This window comes from Felis catus, chromosome C1, assembly GCF_018350175.1.
Source record: "Felis catus isolate Fca126 chromosome C1, F.catus_Fca126_mat1.0, whole genome shotgun sequence".
In the NCBI taxonomy this organism is placed as follows: Eukaryota; Metazoa; Chordata; class Mammalia; order Carnivora; family Felidae; genus Felis; species Felis catus.
The window spans coordinates 12,732,334-12,749,037 of record NC_058375.1 but is presented as its reverse complement, the minus strand read 5'-3'; the positions used below and the strand labels follow the sequence as shown (position 1 = coordinate 12,749,037).

General features: G+C 49.7%; 1 protein-coding gene across 2 annotated transcripts in view; it reads right to left on the bottom strand.

Moving 5' to 3' along the window:
• Positions 1-1,735: 1,735 nt before the first annotated feature.
• Positions 1,736-16,704, bottom strand: part of ACTL8 (actin like 8) — a 66,492-nt gene continuing 51,523 nt past the window's right edge. The window contains exons 2-4 of one of the 2 annotated variants that reach the window (XM_045035173.1): positions 5,629-6,003; positions 2,226-3,009; positions 1,736-2,118 (exon numbers count right to left, since the gene is read on the bottom strand). In XM_045035173.1, the coding sequence (XP_044891108.1) occupies positions 2,257-3,009; positions 5,629-5,976 (1,101 nt within the window). In that variant the 5' untranslated portion in view covers positions 5,977-6,003 and the 3' untranslated portion in view covers positions 1,736-2,118; positions 2,226-2,256. The other variant, XM_045035174.1, reaches the window with a different exon arrangement.

The following is a 16,704-nucleotide window of genomic DNA, read 5'->3' as shown; positions in this document are numbered from 1 at the left end:
AGCTTCAGTTTACCTACGTGTAAATGGGGACCGATGTCACTCACCTCACATTGTGCACGTGGGGATTGAAGGCGACTTCATTTCTAAGGCACAGTGGCTACTATTGTTGTTCACAGTCCCGATGAATGGGAAAACAATATCAAATTATAAAATGCCAAGTCACCTTTAATTCAATAGCACTTTCTAGTTTTCCAAGAGACTTCTCTCCCTTCATTTTAGCTCATCCTCCACCCCAAATCTCTGAGGGGAGGAAGTACTATTCCCTATTTTACACCTGGCAGCCTCAGAGAGGTTAAGCAACTTGCCCAAGGTAACTTAGCTAATGACAGAGCCAGCCTGTAATTCTAATCCGATCCCAAGTCCCCGGGGCCTCGGCCGGGCTAGTTCTGAGCTGTTCTACTAAAGGTCCCACTTCTCCTCCTGGGGACCACTGACGTCTCAGGGTTGGGGACAAAGCTGTGTCTGAGACAATATGGTTCATGTGTCAACACAAGGTGAGTTGGACTCTGGCCTTCAAATTCCTCCTCCCGTCCCTGAAGCCTCGAGATTCCTTGAGCTCTAATCCTCCACCCACTGCACTTGTGACTCTATTCACATTAGGGGACCAAGAGCCCTGTTCACAAGGAGCCATATGACACAGTGGTTGAGAACCCAGGCTGGATTTGAACACCACGCTTGCCACTTAGCAGAAAAAGATATGTTCAAATTTATTTTGAGAGAGAGTGGGTGTGCGTGCGCATGCAAGTAGGGGAGGGGCAGAGAGAGAGGGAGAGAGAATCCCAAGCAGGCTCTGCACTGTCAGCGTGGAGCCCGATGCGGGGCTCAAACCTGTGAACCATGAGATCATGACCTGAGCCGAAGTCAAGAGTTGGACGCTTAACCGACTGAGCCACCCAGGTGCCCTGAGAAAAAAGTATTTGATACATAAATAGTAAGTTCTATGAGTCAGGGTGAGCAGAACAGCTGCTGTAACAAAACAACCCCCAAATCTCAGTGGCTGAAGGTGGTCGATTTTTCCTCAGGTCCCAGGGCAGTGTAGCGGGGTTGGGTGGGGCTTGGAGAGGGGGGGTCTGTGTTCCATCTAGTCATTCGGCCCCCTTCCCCCATAAGATCCTCTGCATCCTGCAGGCTGATGGAGCGATTTTAAGGGTCAGGCACACACTGAACTGGCCAGAGCCTGTGGCATGGTCACATGACCCTACCTAACTGCAGGGTGGGGGTAGGGTGCTGGGAAGTGTAACCACACAGCCGAGGAAGGAGGGGTGGTCTCCCACGGTCCCCAGCAGTCTCTCTCAGTCTGCCCCATGGAAAGTAGGCATCCTCCTCCCCCCAGATCACATGACCTTGTTACATTTGACTATTTCAGTCTCCGTCACCTCAAACAGACTTCCTCAATTACTGCCTCCGTCCCCCCTGTAGATCGCAATCTCCTCGAAGCCAGAAAATCCGGCATCTATCCCTCCGTGGTCCCCAGTGCCTAGCACATAGTAGGTCCTCTAACGTGTATGAAATAAATATTACATGAGTAGAAACTCAAACTTTAACAGAATTTCGGGACATCTGGGATAAGGGAGGGAACGTGGCAGAGAAAGAATGAGAGGCTCCAGGCCCCTGACATGCCACCCGGCGGGTCCCTAGAGGCTGCCCTGGCCCCACCTGGGTCCTCATGGACTCCCGCTCCCTGCGTCTTCCCCAGAGACCGTCTATCCTGCCGTCACGCATGACAGAAGCCAGCTCTGGTTCCAAAGAAGTTTATTTGCATATAAAACAAAACCCTGGCCATGGAGGGAGGGCCCTTTGGCTCACCTGTAGCAATTTCTCCCTGGCCAGAAAGAATAAGACTAGAAACTTCACCTCTCCCATCCCACCCCATCTGGGACCCCAGCACAAGGTCCCATCTCGCTCGCCCCAGTTAAAACCTACTGAACTGAGAGCAGGACAGCCCAAGGGAGTTGCCGGCGAAAAATTAAGTGGCTACAACGGAGACGGTAAGCGATCACTCGCCTCCAAATGACAGACCACCCCCTGGAGACACCGCCTCCGGAAGGCTTCCAGGGTCGACCCCCTGTCCTCCTATGGGCTGGATCTCACTCTTGAAACAAGATAAAACCCTAGTACCTAAAAAAAAAAAAAAAAAAAAAAAAACCCTCATGAACTGGGAATTCCAAAACCAGCTGACCCCACCCCTGCCCAGGCCCCCGTCACTGAAATTAATCCCCTCTAACCATGGCGGGGCGGGACCCAGGGGCCCACAGGTCACAGCCTGAGACCCTCCTCATACTCCTCCTTGGTCATCCACTCGGACCTGTAGGTAGACAGATGGGCCACCACGGACGCTCCCAGCCAGACGCTGAAGTTTCTGTTGGAACCCACCCACATGGTGGCCTTGGAGGAGGAGAAATGATCTGTCATCAGCTCCTTGTAAAGGCGCTTGGTGAAGCCGGGGTACAGGGTGTTGCCCCCGCAGGCCATCACGTGGGAGGTGAGCAGCGGGTGCATGGAGGCCTCGCAGGCCAGGATGGCATCCACCACGGCCTGGGAGATGCCGGGCCCTTGCAGGTCGAACACCTGGGGGCTGAAGAACATCTCGGGGGCCAGCCGCTGCATGGGGGTCAGCTCCACGCGGGTGCCGTCGGGGAGCTGGTAGGCGTTGCTGTCGTCCGAGCCGCTCGGCAGGCTCTGGCGGAAGTCGAGCGCCTCCCCCAGGTTCTGCGGCACATAGCACTTGCTCATCTGTGTGGTGGCCACCGTTTCCAGCTGAAACAGGTTGTGGCGATTGCAATCCTCCTTAAAGAGGCTCTTGAAGAGATAGGCCGCCAGATCCTGGCCCGCGAACTCCAGCGTCTTGCCGCCGGGCTGTAAGGGGCGGCCCAGATGGAAGGGCTGCACGCGGGTCAGGCCGTAGCCAGAATCGACCACCACGCCGGTCAGGAGGCCCGAGGCGTACAGGGACATCTCCAGCTGGTCGGCCAGGAGTACGGACGGCACATCCAGTAACTCAAACATAATCTGCAAGAAGGGAGGAGAGACGCTGGGTTATTCCCCTCCCCCACCCCCGAACAAAAGGTCCCGATCCAGCTCTGTCTTCCCCAAGACTGAGCCACGTGCCCAGCTCTCAGAATGGAAGCCGGTGCAGACCTGTGTCCCCAAGGGATGGAGGCAGGCGGCTGGGGGGGGCGGTGCCCAGAGGAGGTGGGGCACAGCCCCCCCCCCCCCCCCCCCCCCCCCCCCCCCGGGAGCTCATGCTGTGGAAACCAGGGAGGCTCTACAGGGATTCAGAGTCGGATTTGCCCTAGGGAGTTTGACGACCATATTCGGGAGACCCGTTTGGGTGGAGGGGTGGGAAGGGCGGTCAGCTGCGTGTCAGAAACGGTGCTGAGGCTTGGCTCTGTGAGCAGCGGTGGACCCAGGGGGGCTACGGCCAAGGGCAGATCCACCGCCTGGACCATCTCTTTAGAAGAGGGAAGAAGAAATCAGACAAGAAGCAAGTGCAGGATATCCACCACTGCCTCCAGAAAAGGGGGGGAAGGAAGGGGAGGGGGGGAAGGAAGGGAAGAGGGGGAAGGAAAGGGAGGGGGGAAGGAAGGGGAGGGGGGCAAGGAAGGGGAGGGGGGCAAGGAAGGGGAGAGGGGCAAGGAAGGGGAGGGGGGAAGGAAGGGGAGGGGGGGAAGGAAGGGAAGAGGGGGAAGGAAAGGGAGGGGGGGAAGGAAGGGGAGGGGGGCAAGGAAGGGGAGGGGGGCAAGGAAGGGGAGGGGGGCAAGGAAGGGGAGGGGGGCAAGGAAGGGGAGGGGGGCAAGGAAGGGGAGGGGAGCAAGGAAGGGGAGAGGGGCAAGGAAGGGGAGGGGGGCAAGGAAGGGGAGGGGGGCAAGCAAGGGGAGAGGGGCAAGGAAGGGGAGAGGGGCAAGGAAGGGGAGAGGGGCAAGGAAGGGGAGGGGGGCAAGGAAGGGGAGAGGGGGAAGGAAGGGGAGGGGGGGAAGGAAGGGAGGAAAGAAGGAAAGAAGGAAGCGAGGGAAGGAAGGAAGGAGGGAAGCAGGGAGGGAGATAAATCCACTCACCTCCTGGTAAGTGAAGCCTTTTTTTTTTTTTTTTCACACATGGAGGCAAAACTGGGATTCTGACATTTAGGGTTTGGCAAAATCCCTAGGCTGATTTTCTCCCCCACCCATCACCCCCTAGATCTTTACGGAGCCTCCCTCCCACCACCTCCCTAATTGCCCAGTTCTGACTGCAGCCCCGTGTTTCTGACCCTACACACACAGAAAGGTGGCACCAGTGGGGGCTCCCGTGGCCTTTGGCCACACAGCCACCACTTCCTGCCCCAGCGGGCCCATCTCCCCCGCTCAGGGGGAGCGGCTGCCCCATCCCCGGACTCAGAATACTGTCCCGCCACCATCCATTTCCCAAATGGAAGCCAAGGCCCTCCTTTTCAAATGGGAAATCAAATATGAATCCCACTTAGAACTCTCCAGGAGCTTCCGATCTATTTAGAGCGGGGGTTGGCAAGCATTTCCTATAAAAGCTAGACAGCCGGGGTTGCCAAATTTAGCAAACAAAAATACAGGCTGCCCAATTAAATTTGACTCTCAGACAAACAACAATGTTTTCGTGTACGTATGTCCCATGCACTACTTGGGACACGCTTATACTAAAGTATTATCTGTTGCTTATCTGAAATTCAGCTCAGACGTGCATTTTATCTAGCCAACCTACAATAAGTAGGTCTTTTAGCCTTTTCATGCTATATATACAGTCTCTGCCACAACTACTCAGCTCTGTGGTATGAAAGTAGCCAAGGACGCTATGTAAATGGGTGAACATGGCTATGTTCCAATAAAACTTTATTTATAACAACAGATGGTGGGCCACTTTGGCCCACTGGCTGTAGTTTGCCAAGACTTGACTTAGGGTAAAATCAAAGCCCTCCCACCCACAGGCTCGGGCCTACAAGACGCAACCCCTGTGACTTCACCTTCCTGCCTCCCTCTTCCCATCCTCCCCGGTGACTGAAATCACCTCCTCAGAGAAACCCTCCCTAATCACTGTCTCCCCACCAGCCAGCTATCACCCCATTTCATTTTGTTTCTAGCAGTGATCACTCTCCGGAATTCTTAGTGGGTAACTTATTCAAGGTCAAGTCTTCCCCAAGGATGGAACATGATCTCTGAACATTTCGGAATCCATGAGCAAAGTACCCAGCTTCTCCCCATCTTCATAGACTATTTCTATTTTTTTAAAAATTTTTTTAACGTGTTATTTATTTTTTAGACAGGGAGAGACAGAGCATGAATGGGGGAGGGTCAGAGAGAGAGGGAGACACAGAATCGGAAACAGGCTCCAGGTTCTGAGCTGTCAGCACAGAGCCCGACGCGGGGCTCGAACTCACGGACAGTGAGATCGTGACCTGAGCCGAAGTCGGGCGCTTAACCGACTGAGCCACCCAGGCGCCCCTTCATAGACTATTTCAACTGCCATGTCCCCGTCTGTTGGAGGAAACTCCGTGAACCCCATCTTGCCTCGAACAGGTGCCAGGCACACAGTAGGTACTCAGGAGACCGTGATGGGGCAGATTCTTTAGAAAACGGAGCTCCCAACCCTCCTCGTGTCCAAACACAAAGTGCCAGGCCTTACCTCCAGGGTCTTCTGTCGGTCCGCAGGCTCCCTCAGAGGGCACTCTGTGACCATCACGGGGGAGCCCTCATGCTCCCGCCTGTGTTTCTCCAGGACAAATGACCAGATGTGCTCCACGCCTTCCCAGTTGAGGACGCGGCCACGCTGGATGGGGTAGCTGAAGGTATCAGGGTGGCAAATGTCGATGCCCAGACTCACGCGCCTTCGGGCATAGCTGGGGCCGGGGTTCTCCCTGCACGGGATGTAGTTCACGATGCTCGGGAAGACCATCTGGGGCTCGTTCCACCCAGACAAGCCAGCCTTCAGAAAGCCAGACCCGTGGTCGATGATAATGGTTCTCGCGGCCATGGCGAAGGCAGGGATCGTCGGACTTGACTGTGGAAGGAAAACACAGGGAGGGAAGTTACTTGTGAACCCATTCCAGGCCACGGTGGGCTGCTTCCCACGCTCCGCCCCAGAATCAAACCTCAGGCTCCCCTAAAGCCTGCCGGCCTCCCCTTCCAAGCCTTTACACAGGCTGTGCCTGCAATGTTCCTCCAGCCCCAAACTCCTAATCATCCTACAAGGCCCCGCCTGGGAAGTCCTGCCACGCCCTCCTTCCCACCCACCTCTCCCGTTGTACTTTGCACACTCTGTTACACCAGGGGCACGCTTTCGCTCCACGGGAGGAGAGGTTGGGCCGTGTTATTCTTGGAAGCCTTGGTGAGAAGCTTTGCCCCCAGAAGTTCTCAGTGGTGGCTGGCTGCCCGATTCAAGGACTCAGGGACGTCAGCCTCAGGGGCCACCGCCATCCGGGATAACAGCGTACTAGCGACAGCATCGTGAGCAGGGGTAACGACAGTGACAATGGCCACCGGCAAAGCTGCCTTTCTGGGGTACGCGCCCTCTGTCTAGCTCTAGGAGGGAGTTTGCCTGTGAGGTTGAACGATGTGAAACTGTCAAAAATGATCAAACAGCAGCAGGCTTCCAATGGCTTGAGCTGGCAACCATTCCATGTTCATACCCACCTGTAAGGCAGGTAGCACGGTTGCACCCATTCTACAGGTGGGGATAGTGAGGCACGGAGGGCTCAAAATTACTTTCCCAGGGCCACACAACTGAGAAGCAGGGCTGACACCTGTACCCAGAGCAGATCCCAAAGGCCACACTCTGAGCATCAGGCTAGGCACGAGAAGTGGGTTTTGAGTAGGAGCCAGGCAGCTGAGTTACTACATAAGGGAGGCCAGGCTGTCAGCAGGTTGGCTAAGCATGATCATGGACAGTTCCAACACCCGTAAAGTGGGGGGAATAATAAACGCCATGCTGGAGAGGTAGGTGGAGTCACTATGTGATTTCCAGACTTACTGCAGAACTCCAGCAGCCAACACGATGCGGCATTGGTGAAAGGCTAGTGACAGAGGTGCCTGAGACGGAATGAGGAGTCCAGACACAGATCTTCGCAAAGAAGGAGAACTGGTGTTTGGCAAGGCACAAAAACAACGAAAGGGAGGAGAAACAGTCTTTAAAAGAAACGGTAGGGAACGATTGGATGTCCACACGCCAACAAAAATGAACCTTAATCCATACCTCACACCTTATAAAAAACTAACTCAAAATGGGTCATAGATCTACATGGAAAACCTAAAGCCATAATAAAACTATCCAAAGAAACAGAGGCGAAAATCACTGTGACCTCAGATACAGCAAAATTTTCTTAGATGGAACATCATTAGCCTGGTCCTTAGAAGAATGAATTGATACACTGGCCTTTGTCAAAATTTAAGAAATTTGCACTTTGAAAGACACCGTGAGAAAAAAAAAAAGAAAGAAAGACATCATGAAGGGTACAAAAAGACAAGCCACGGACTGGGAGAAAGGATTTGCAAATCGTACGTCTGATAAGTCACTTGCATCCAAGAACATACAAAGAATCACAAAATTCGGCGTAAGAAAAACAATCCAAGTTTTCAAGGGGCCAAAAGATCTCAACATGTCACAAAAGAAGATACACGGATGGCAAGGAGCCATATGAAAAGGCGCTGGGCATCATGAATCACCAGAAACATGAAAATTAAAAGCAGCACTGTGTGGCTAAGAGAACGGCCAAGGTTAGAGGCTGACCAGACCCGGCGCTGGTGAGGAGGTGGAGGACCGGTGCCCTCGAGCACCTGCTGGAGGAAACGCAATTTAGAAAGCAGTCTGGCAGTTTCTCCTCTAAAGCGAGATACACCCCCGCCATCCCTAGGATCCCCACTCCAAGGTTTTCTCCCAAGGAAATGAAAACATATGTTCACCTGATGCTCACGTGAATAGTTGCTCTATTCATAACGACCAAAACCCCAGCGGCTGCCTAAAGATCCCGCGGTTGGGGAATGGATAAACGAATCTCCATCCAGCGGACTAATACTGAGCACCGAATGACTGGTACGCATAATCACACAGAAGAAATCTCAAGTGCACGGAGGGAAGGAAGCCAGACTCAAAAGGCAACGACTGTATGATTCGAATCCCATGACAATTCTGGGAAAGGCAAATTATAAGGACAGAAAACAGATCCGTGGCTGCCAGCAGCTGGAGGTGGAGCAAAGTGGGGGGCGGTTGCCCATGAGGGGTCATGGCAGGATTTGGGGTGATGACGGAACCATGCGATATCCGGGTTGAGGGTGAGTATCACTGGATGTGTTGGGCAACTCATGCAACTATACGCTGAAAGGGGTGACTGTTACTCTAAGTAAAAAATGTTAGGGGCGCCTGGGTGGCTCAGTCGGTTCAGCGTCCGGCTCTTGGTTTCGGCTCAGGTCATGATCTCCTAGTTCGTGTGTTCAAGCCCCACGTCGGGCTCGGAGCTGACGGTGTGGAGCCTGCTTGGGATTCTCTGTCTCCCCCTTTCTCCGCTCCTCCCCTGCTCGTGCTCTCTCTCTCTCTCTCTCAAAATAAATAAACTTTTAAAACAAATGTTAAGGGAAAACCCAGTGGGCGTGAGGACAAATGAAAGCGCGTGAAATCACCTTGCAGAATATGAATTGTTGCACAGACCGCAGACGCGGTGTCTTGAATGTGCGTGGGTGTTTCCTGTAAGACAGACATCCAGGAAGGCAGTTGGGCCCGAAGGTTATTTCTGGGGCTGGTATTCCACCAGCTATATGCTCTGCTTCAGTTCTGGGTGGCCTGCGACTAGGGAGCATGGCAGCCACCGCCTGGCCCCGGCCAGCGGCTCCCCCGCACCGCCAACCTCGGGGCAGTGACTAGGCTTCACCGCTTTGAAATCGCTCTGACATCAGATGGGGCAAAAAGGAGAAGAGAGATGGGGCCAAGGTGTCGGCCTCCTCCCTGGCGTGCTGCCAGGTTGAGTGACGGATTCCTCACACTGCATCACCCGGTGATGGAGAGCAGCAGGCCCGGATGGCATTCCGGGAAAAGAGCTCTGCCCCCGGGTTCCCCGCATCACAAGAGCAGGGTAACCGGCGAACGCTTCCCTGGCCTGGGCGTTCGGAATCATGCCACCCCACTGTGGTTGTGCGTCAGGAGGCTGGCGGGGGGGAGGGGACTCCAGGCCGGTGGCCCAAGTGACCTGGCCTGGGAGAAGAAGGCGGGGGAGGCAGTGGGCCATTCCTCTCCTGGACTAGAACACAGAAAGGAAGTAGACAGACATGAAACCTACATACTCAAAAGCATTTTTACAGTCATTTACTCCACAAGCTCCCACTGAGCACCCTCTATGTATACCAAGAACTCTCGTAGACTGAGTGGCTCCTGCCCTCCTGGTCCTTCCACCCTACTGAGAAAGACTGTCAGTCAGCACCAGACCAGATATATCATGCCGGGGGCAGGGCCCGAGGGGGGGGAGGCCATTAGTACAATGAAGAAAAGTAGGGGTGCCTGGGTGGCTCAGTCGGTTAAGCATCCGACTTTGGCTCAGGTCACGATCTCACAGTTTGTGAGTTCGAGCCCCGCGTCGGGCTCTGTGCTGGCAGCTCAGAGCCTGGAGCCTGCTTCAGATTCCATGTTTCCCTCTCTCTCTGCCCCTCCCCCCATTTGTGCTCTGTCTCTCTAAAATAAACAAATGGAAAAATTTCTTTAAAAAAAGTAAAATCTGGTAAGAGGGACACGGAGAATAAGGAACACAGAGGTGTGGTGTTGTTCTCCGTGGGGCAGCCAGAAAAGGCCTCTCCATCAGGTGACATTTGAGCAGAGGACTGAAGTGGGAGAATAAGGCATGTGATTACCTGGAAAAGCATCTAAGCTGAAGGAACAGCAGGTGCAAGAGCCCTGAGGAAGAAACTGCTGGATGTGTTCTAGGAACAGCCGGGATGCCAGGATGGTGGGGATGTAGCAGGCAGAGGGAAGGGTGCTGAAGGTCTTGGGTGGGCCTTGCAGGCCTTTGTTTGTTTAGAGACGTGGGAAACCACTGGAGGGGATGAGCACAGGAAGGACATGATCTGACTCAAGATGTCCGTACATCCTTTGGGCTGATATGAACAAGGGACCGCAGAGATAGAAGCAGGGGATGGAAAGGTGGTGACAGGTGATGGCAGGTAGCCTGCACCATGGAAGCAGCAGCGACGAGGGTGGAAAGTGGCCGGCCCCTGGATGGGTTTAGGAAAGGCCGTTATGGTGGAGTGTGGGACCGGGAGAAGGATAAAGGAAGACATCAAGATCTGGGGCCTGGAAAGCCACAAGAACGAAGTACCCACTCACTGAGATGGAGACGCCAGTAGGGGGAGCGGGTCTGGGGCAGGGAGGGAGTCGGGAGGTTTATGTTGGATGTGCAAACAGTTTGTGATGCCTGCTGGGCACGTGTGACGATGTCTGGCGGCAGAGTCTGCAGATGTCTGAGCTGGAGATATAATCGGAACTTACTGAGTGGATGAAATTGCCAGTTTTGGGCATGGGTGAACTCACGAAGAGCCTCGAGGTAGATCAAGCCCGACGCCTGCGGGTAATTTAAGGTCTGGGAGCTGGGCGTTGAGAAGCAACCAGCAAAGAGGATAAGAAGGAATGGCCGAGGGGCTGGCGGGGCGTCTCAGAGGCCAAGCAGAGAAAGTATCTCGAGAAGAGAGAAACTAGATGAAGACCAAGGAAAAATCTGTGGAATTTAAGCCACACGGAAGCCACCGGTAGCCTTGGCAAAAGCATCTCATTGGAACGTCACCAATGGAGGAAAGCCTGAGGGGTGGGAGACGGGGTCCACAAAACTGGCTCTGGGGTGGCAACAACATCAGTGGAATCCACAACAAAAGAAACGTTAGGCGTTCCAACTTACAGGACAGAGTCCCCCACACGATGTACGTTTTCTGATCCTGGGTCCCAGAAAAAAATTACCATAAAGATTTTCGCAGGCTTCCGTTACCGGTCGGGATGGAGGAAGCCCAGCACAGCCCCGCCTGCCACTGAATGTAACTAACAACATCGGATAAGATGCAAAAAGCGAAAGAAAAGCCAAAGCGGCAGATGAAAGAAGAAGGGAAACTTGGAGGTGAGGTTCTCGGCCGTTCTATTTCCCTCTTCTCTGAGGCAGGTTCCCAGCAGGGCTTCAGGAGTGGGTCACTGACAAGTAAGACCAAGAGAAAACCTGTCTTTCTGGCCAGAAGATCAGGAAAGGGGGCCTCTGTAAGTCAGAGAATGTGGAAAGAAGACAGCAGAGGAACTGGCTCAGAGCCCAGGCTTGCCTGTGCATGTGAGGGATTGACCCAAAGCAGCAGAGGGAAGGCCCTACGAGCCGACCCGACATTGGAACCACTGCCCCCCGGATGGTCCGAGCCCACCTGGGCGCTGGATGTCTGTGGGCCGCTAAAACAGAACCAAGAAAGCAAGCCGATCTCCAGGGGAGTTTCACAGAACACAGGGTTTCACGGATGACATTCAGGACACCCCACACAGAAACCAAAATTACTCAACACGCAAAGAATCGGGAAAATGTAACCAACCGCTCCTTCAGGGAAAACATGCCCATGCCGACCCTGAGCTGACCCGGATGCTGGAATATTCCTGAAGACATCCGAGCAGCTGTTACAATGGACGTCAAGGTAGACAGGCTGGAAGTGAATGGACAGACATGTGTTTTCAGCGAGAAGTAGATACTATAAAAAGAAGAGGTATGCATAATAGCTGGAGTTTGTCAAAAAGAAAAAAAATTTGTGCAGCAGTAGAATAAAGGCGTCAGAGCAATGAATAAGAGAAATTAAGATAGCAATAGAGGGGGCGCCTGGGTGGCTCAGTCGGTTAAGCAACCAACCGACTCTTGATTTCAGCTCGGGTCATGATCTCAGGATTCGTGAGTTCAAGGCCTGTATCAGGCTCTGTGCTGACAACACAAAGCCTGCTTGGGATTCCCTCTCTCCCCCGCCCTCTCTCTGCCCCTCCCCACTGGCATGCGCTCTCTCTCTCTCAAAAAATAAATAAAAATGGTATCAACAGAAATTTTCCAAACTGAAAAACAGGAAAGAAATAATAAAAAAAAAAAGCCTCAGAGACCCATGGGACTATATAAAAAAGTCTAATATTCATGTCACTGAAGTCCCACAGTAAAACAATATTTGAAGCTGGGCACCTGGGTGGCTCTGTCAGTTAAGTGTCTGACTTCGGCTCAGATCATGATCTCACAGTTCATGAGTTCAAGCCCCACGTTGGGCTCTGTCCTGACAGTTCAGAGCCTGTCAGGAGACAGTTCAGATTCTGTCTCCTTCTCTCTCTCTCTCTCTTTCAAAAATAAATGAACATTAAAAAAATTTTTTTAATAAAAAATATTTGAAGTAATAATGGCTAAAAATTTCCCAAATTTGGTGAATGACATAAATCTGCCAATTCAGGAAGGTTGGCACATCCTGAAGAGAATCCGTTAAAAAGCAAAACATGTGTAGGGGCGCCTGGGTGGCTCAGTTAGTTGAGCATCCGACTTTGGCTCAGGTCATGATCTCACCATTCGTGAGTTCGAGCCCCGCATCAGGCTCTGTGCTGACAGCTCAGAGCCTGCAGCCTGCTTCGGATACTGTGTCTTCCTCTCTCTCTCCTCCTCCCCTGCTTGCACTCTCTCTCTCTCTCTCTCTCTGTCTCTCAAAAATAAATAAACGTTAAAAAAAATTTTTAAATAAATAAATAAAACACGTGTAGACAACAGTGTAGTCAACTGCTGAAAACAAGGTTTTCTCTTGCTCAATGCTGAAAGCCTCTAGAGAAAAAGGAAACGCATTATATAGATGGGGAGCGACAATTAGGCTGACTGCAGACTTCTCATCAGAAAGAAATGTCAACCCAGAATTCTATACCCACCAAGAGTATCCTTCAGGAATGAAGACAAAATAAGACATTCTTAGTTGAAGGAAAACAAAGAACATTCACCCCCAGGAACAATTCTTTAAGAAATGTTAATGAAAGCTCTTCAGGTTGAAGGAAAATGATGCCAGAATCTGGAACCCCCAGATTGAAGGAAGGACAGCAGATTTGGTAAGTAGTTGGACAATAATGTCTTCCTCTTAAAAATCGGTGGGGCCATTGAAAGCAAAAAATTTTAACAACGTGTGCTGGGGTTTCCAGTGTCGGCAGATGTCATACGTGTAACCCCTATGAGGTGTGGGAAGGGACCTTTGTGGTTGCAAGTTTTACACGCTATGTGAAGTGTTAAATATTGACTCTAATTAGAACGTTGAAGGCTAGGCATATATGTGGCAATCCCAAGGACAAGCAAAATAATAATAATAATAATAATAATAATAATAATAATAATACAAAGAGATAAGCCCCCAAATCCAATAGATAAAGTAAAATAGAATACTAAAAAACATTCACATAATCTAAAACATGGCAGGGAAGACAGAACAGAGAAATGGAAGCACAGAGCAGGGTGGGGAGACAAAAGCAGTAGCCCTATATCCAACCGTATCAACAATTACACTAAAATAAAATGTCCCGAGCCATGCCAATTACAAGACAGAGACTTTCAGTTTGGAATAGCAACAACAAAAAGACCTAACTGTAGACTGTCTCCAAGAAATCCACTTTCAATACAATGATAAAGATGAGTTCCAAGTAAAAGGATAGAAAGAGATAAAACCACGTAAGAACGAATCAAATGAAAGCGGCAACAGCTACCCTAGTATCAGACCAAGTTGGCCTCCGAACATAGACTATCACCGGGAACAAAGACAGATGTTGCATAGTGGTAAAAGGTTAGCTCACCAAAATGTCATCATAACCCTAAACATATGTGCATCGAACAGGCACTCAAACTCTTTAAGCAAAGACTAAAAGACACATAAAGAGAAATAGAAAAATCCACTATTCAACCTGGAGGCTTCGATCCCATTCCCAGTAACTGAGAGAAAAAGTACACAAGCCAAGCTGGCTGTTGAGGATTTTCACATCTTTGCTCATTTTCCAACTGACGTTTATAAAGCATTCCATTAAACAAAAGCAGAACGCACATTCTTTTCAAAAGCACGTGGGACACTCACCAGATAAGCCACCTTATGAGCCACAAAACAAACGTTCACAGATGTAGAATTGAAATCACAGAAATCACATTCTCTTATCCTAAAGGAATTAAGCTAGAAGTCAAAAGCAGAATGATATCGGAAAATCCTCAAACAACTGGAAATTAAACAGTACGAGTCTAGAGAACTCACGGGCCAAAGAAAAAAGAAATAGAAACTATTTTGAAATGAATGAAAATAAAAATATAACCTATCAAAATGGGTGGGATGCAGGTAAAGTAGTGCTCAGAGGGAATTTATAACATTCAGTATTCATATTAGAAAAAGAAGAAAGCTTTCGAGTCAATCATCTAGCCTTCCACCTCAGGAAACCAGAAAAGAAAGCACGCCTTAACCCCAAAGCAAGCAGAGGGTGGAAGTGGTGAGTAAAATCACGGAAATTGAAAACAGGAAACCAAGAGAGAAAACTCAAGAAAACCAAAAGCTGATCCTTTGAAAAGATCAATAAATTAATAAACCGCTAGTCGGACCAAGGGTGGGGGGAGGGGCAGAAAGACACAGAGGGTTGATATCAGGAATGAGGGGACATTCCTTCAAACTCAGACATGAAAAGAAAATATTACGAACAGCTTTCTGCCTATCAATTTGACAACGTAGGTGAAATGAACAAATTCCTTCAAAGATAGAAGCTGCCAGGTTTCACTCAAAAAGTACTATATAAGCTGAATAGCCCCATGACAATGAAAGAGATGAATTTTTAGTTTAAAAACCTTCCAACAAAGAAGATGACAGTCCCACTGGCTTCACCGGTAAATTTTACTGAACTCTGCAGGAAGAAGCAAAGCTAGTTGTGCACGGTCTCTTCCAGGAAGCAGAGGAGGAGGGAACGCATCCCAACTTGTTTTGATTGGACACCCAAATCAAAAATATTACAAGAAAACCCAACAACTACCAACCCAAGTCCCTCGTGAACGTAGATACAAAAGCATTCTCAGTGAAATGTTAGCAAACCCAGCAATATACAAAGAGGATAAGCCACCTCAGCTAAATGGGGTGTATCTCAGAAATGGAAGGCTGGCTCAATATTTTAAAGTCAACAGAATTCGACCTAGTAACAGTTAAAGAAGAAAGACCACTTGACTATTTCATTGGCTAAAATCCAATGTGCATTCACAACAAAAAGTTTCAACAGCAACGACTAGAAGCGAATTTCCTGATAAGGGGCATCTACAAAGAACCGACAGATAATGGTGAAAGCCTGGAACTTTCCCCCCTAAGATCAGGAACAGTAAGGACATCACCTCTCACTGCTCCTAATCAACAATGAACCAGAAGTCCTACCCAGGTCAATAAGGCAAGAAAAAGAAAGAAAAGGCATAGAAATTGCAAAGGAAGAAAGAAAACTCTCCTATTTACCGAAGACATAATTATCGGGGTTTTTTTTTAATTTTTTTAATGCTTACTTATTTTTGAGAGAGAGAGTCAGAGCGTGAGCGGGAGAAGGGCAGAGACAGAGGGAGACCCAGAATCCAAAGCAGGCTCCAGGCTCCGAGCCGTCAGCACAGAGCCTGACGTGGGGCTCGAACTCATGGACCCTGAGACCCTGAGATGAAGTTGGATGCTCAACCGACTGAGCTACCCAGGCACCCCAGAAGACATAATTATCTATGTAGGAAATCCCAAAGAACCTACAAAAAAAAAAGATCCCACAACTAATAAATGAGCTTAGCCAAATCACATCACTCAAGTTCCATGTTTTAAAAATCATTCTATTTTATGTACTAGCAATGAACAGCTAGAAATCAAAATTTTAAAAACAGTGCCATTCATAATATCATCAAAAACCGTAAAAGACTTTGGCATAAATCTAACAAAATGTGTCATGAAATATGCCGAAAACTACAAACACTGATGGAAGAAACCCAAGAAAACCTAAATAAATAGAGAGAGATACCGCGTAGTCCAGACTCCAACAAATACAGCCAGTGATTCGCACAAAGGTGACAGGTAGGACATTGCAGGGACGAAAGATGGTCTTTCCAACAAACAATGCCGGAAACAAATTAAACCTCTCTCTGGGGAAAAAAAATAATAACCTCACCCATTCCTCATCTCTAACACACACAAAAAAAAATTAACTTGAAATAGATTATGCAAACTGCAATTACAAAACCCCAAACTATAAGGCTTGTAAAAGAAACCGTAAGAGAAAATCTCGTGACCTTATCTAGGAACATCCCGATGCCCTTAGATACCACACCACCAGTGCAACCCATAAAAGGAAAGATTTTAGATTTATCAAGATTTAAAAGCTCTGCTCTTTAAAACACACGACTATGGGAATGAAAAACATTAGCCACAGGACTGGTGGACAATATCTGCAAATCACACTTCTGATGTAGGACTTATATCCAGAATATATAAAGAACTATCAAAAATCAGTAATTTAAAAAAATGAACGTTTTAAAAAGGGGCAAACATTCGGACACTTCATCACAGAAGCCGTATGGATGATATAGAAGCACACAAAAAGATGCCAAACATCGTAAGTCATTAGAGAAATGCAAAGTAAAACCACAATGATGCTATTATATACATTCTAGAAAGGCTAAATTTTTTTTGAAAAAGAACAATCCCAACTACTGGCAAGGATTTGAACTGAAATTCT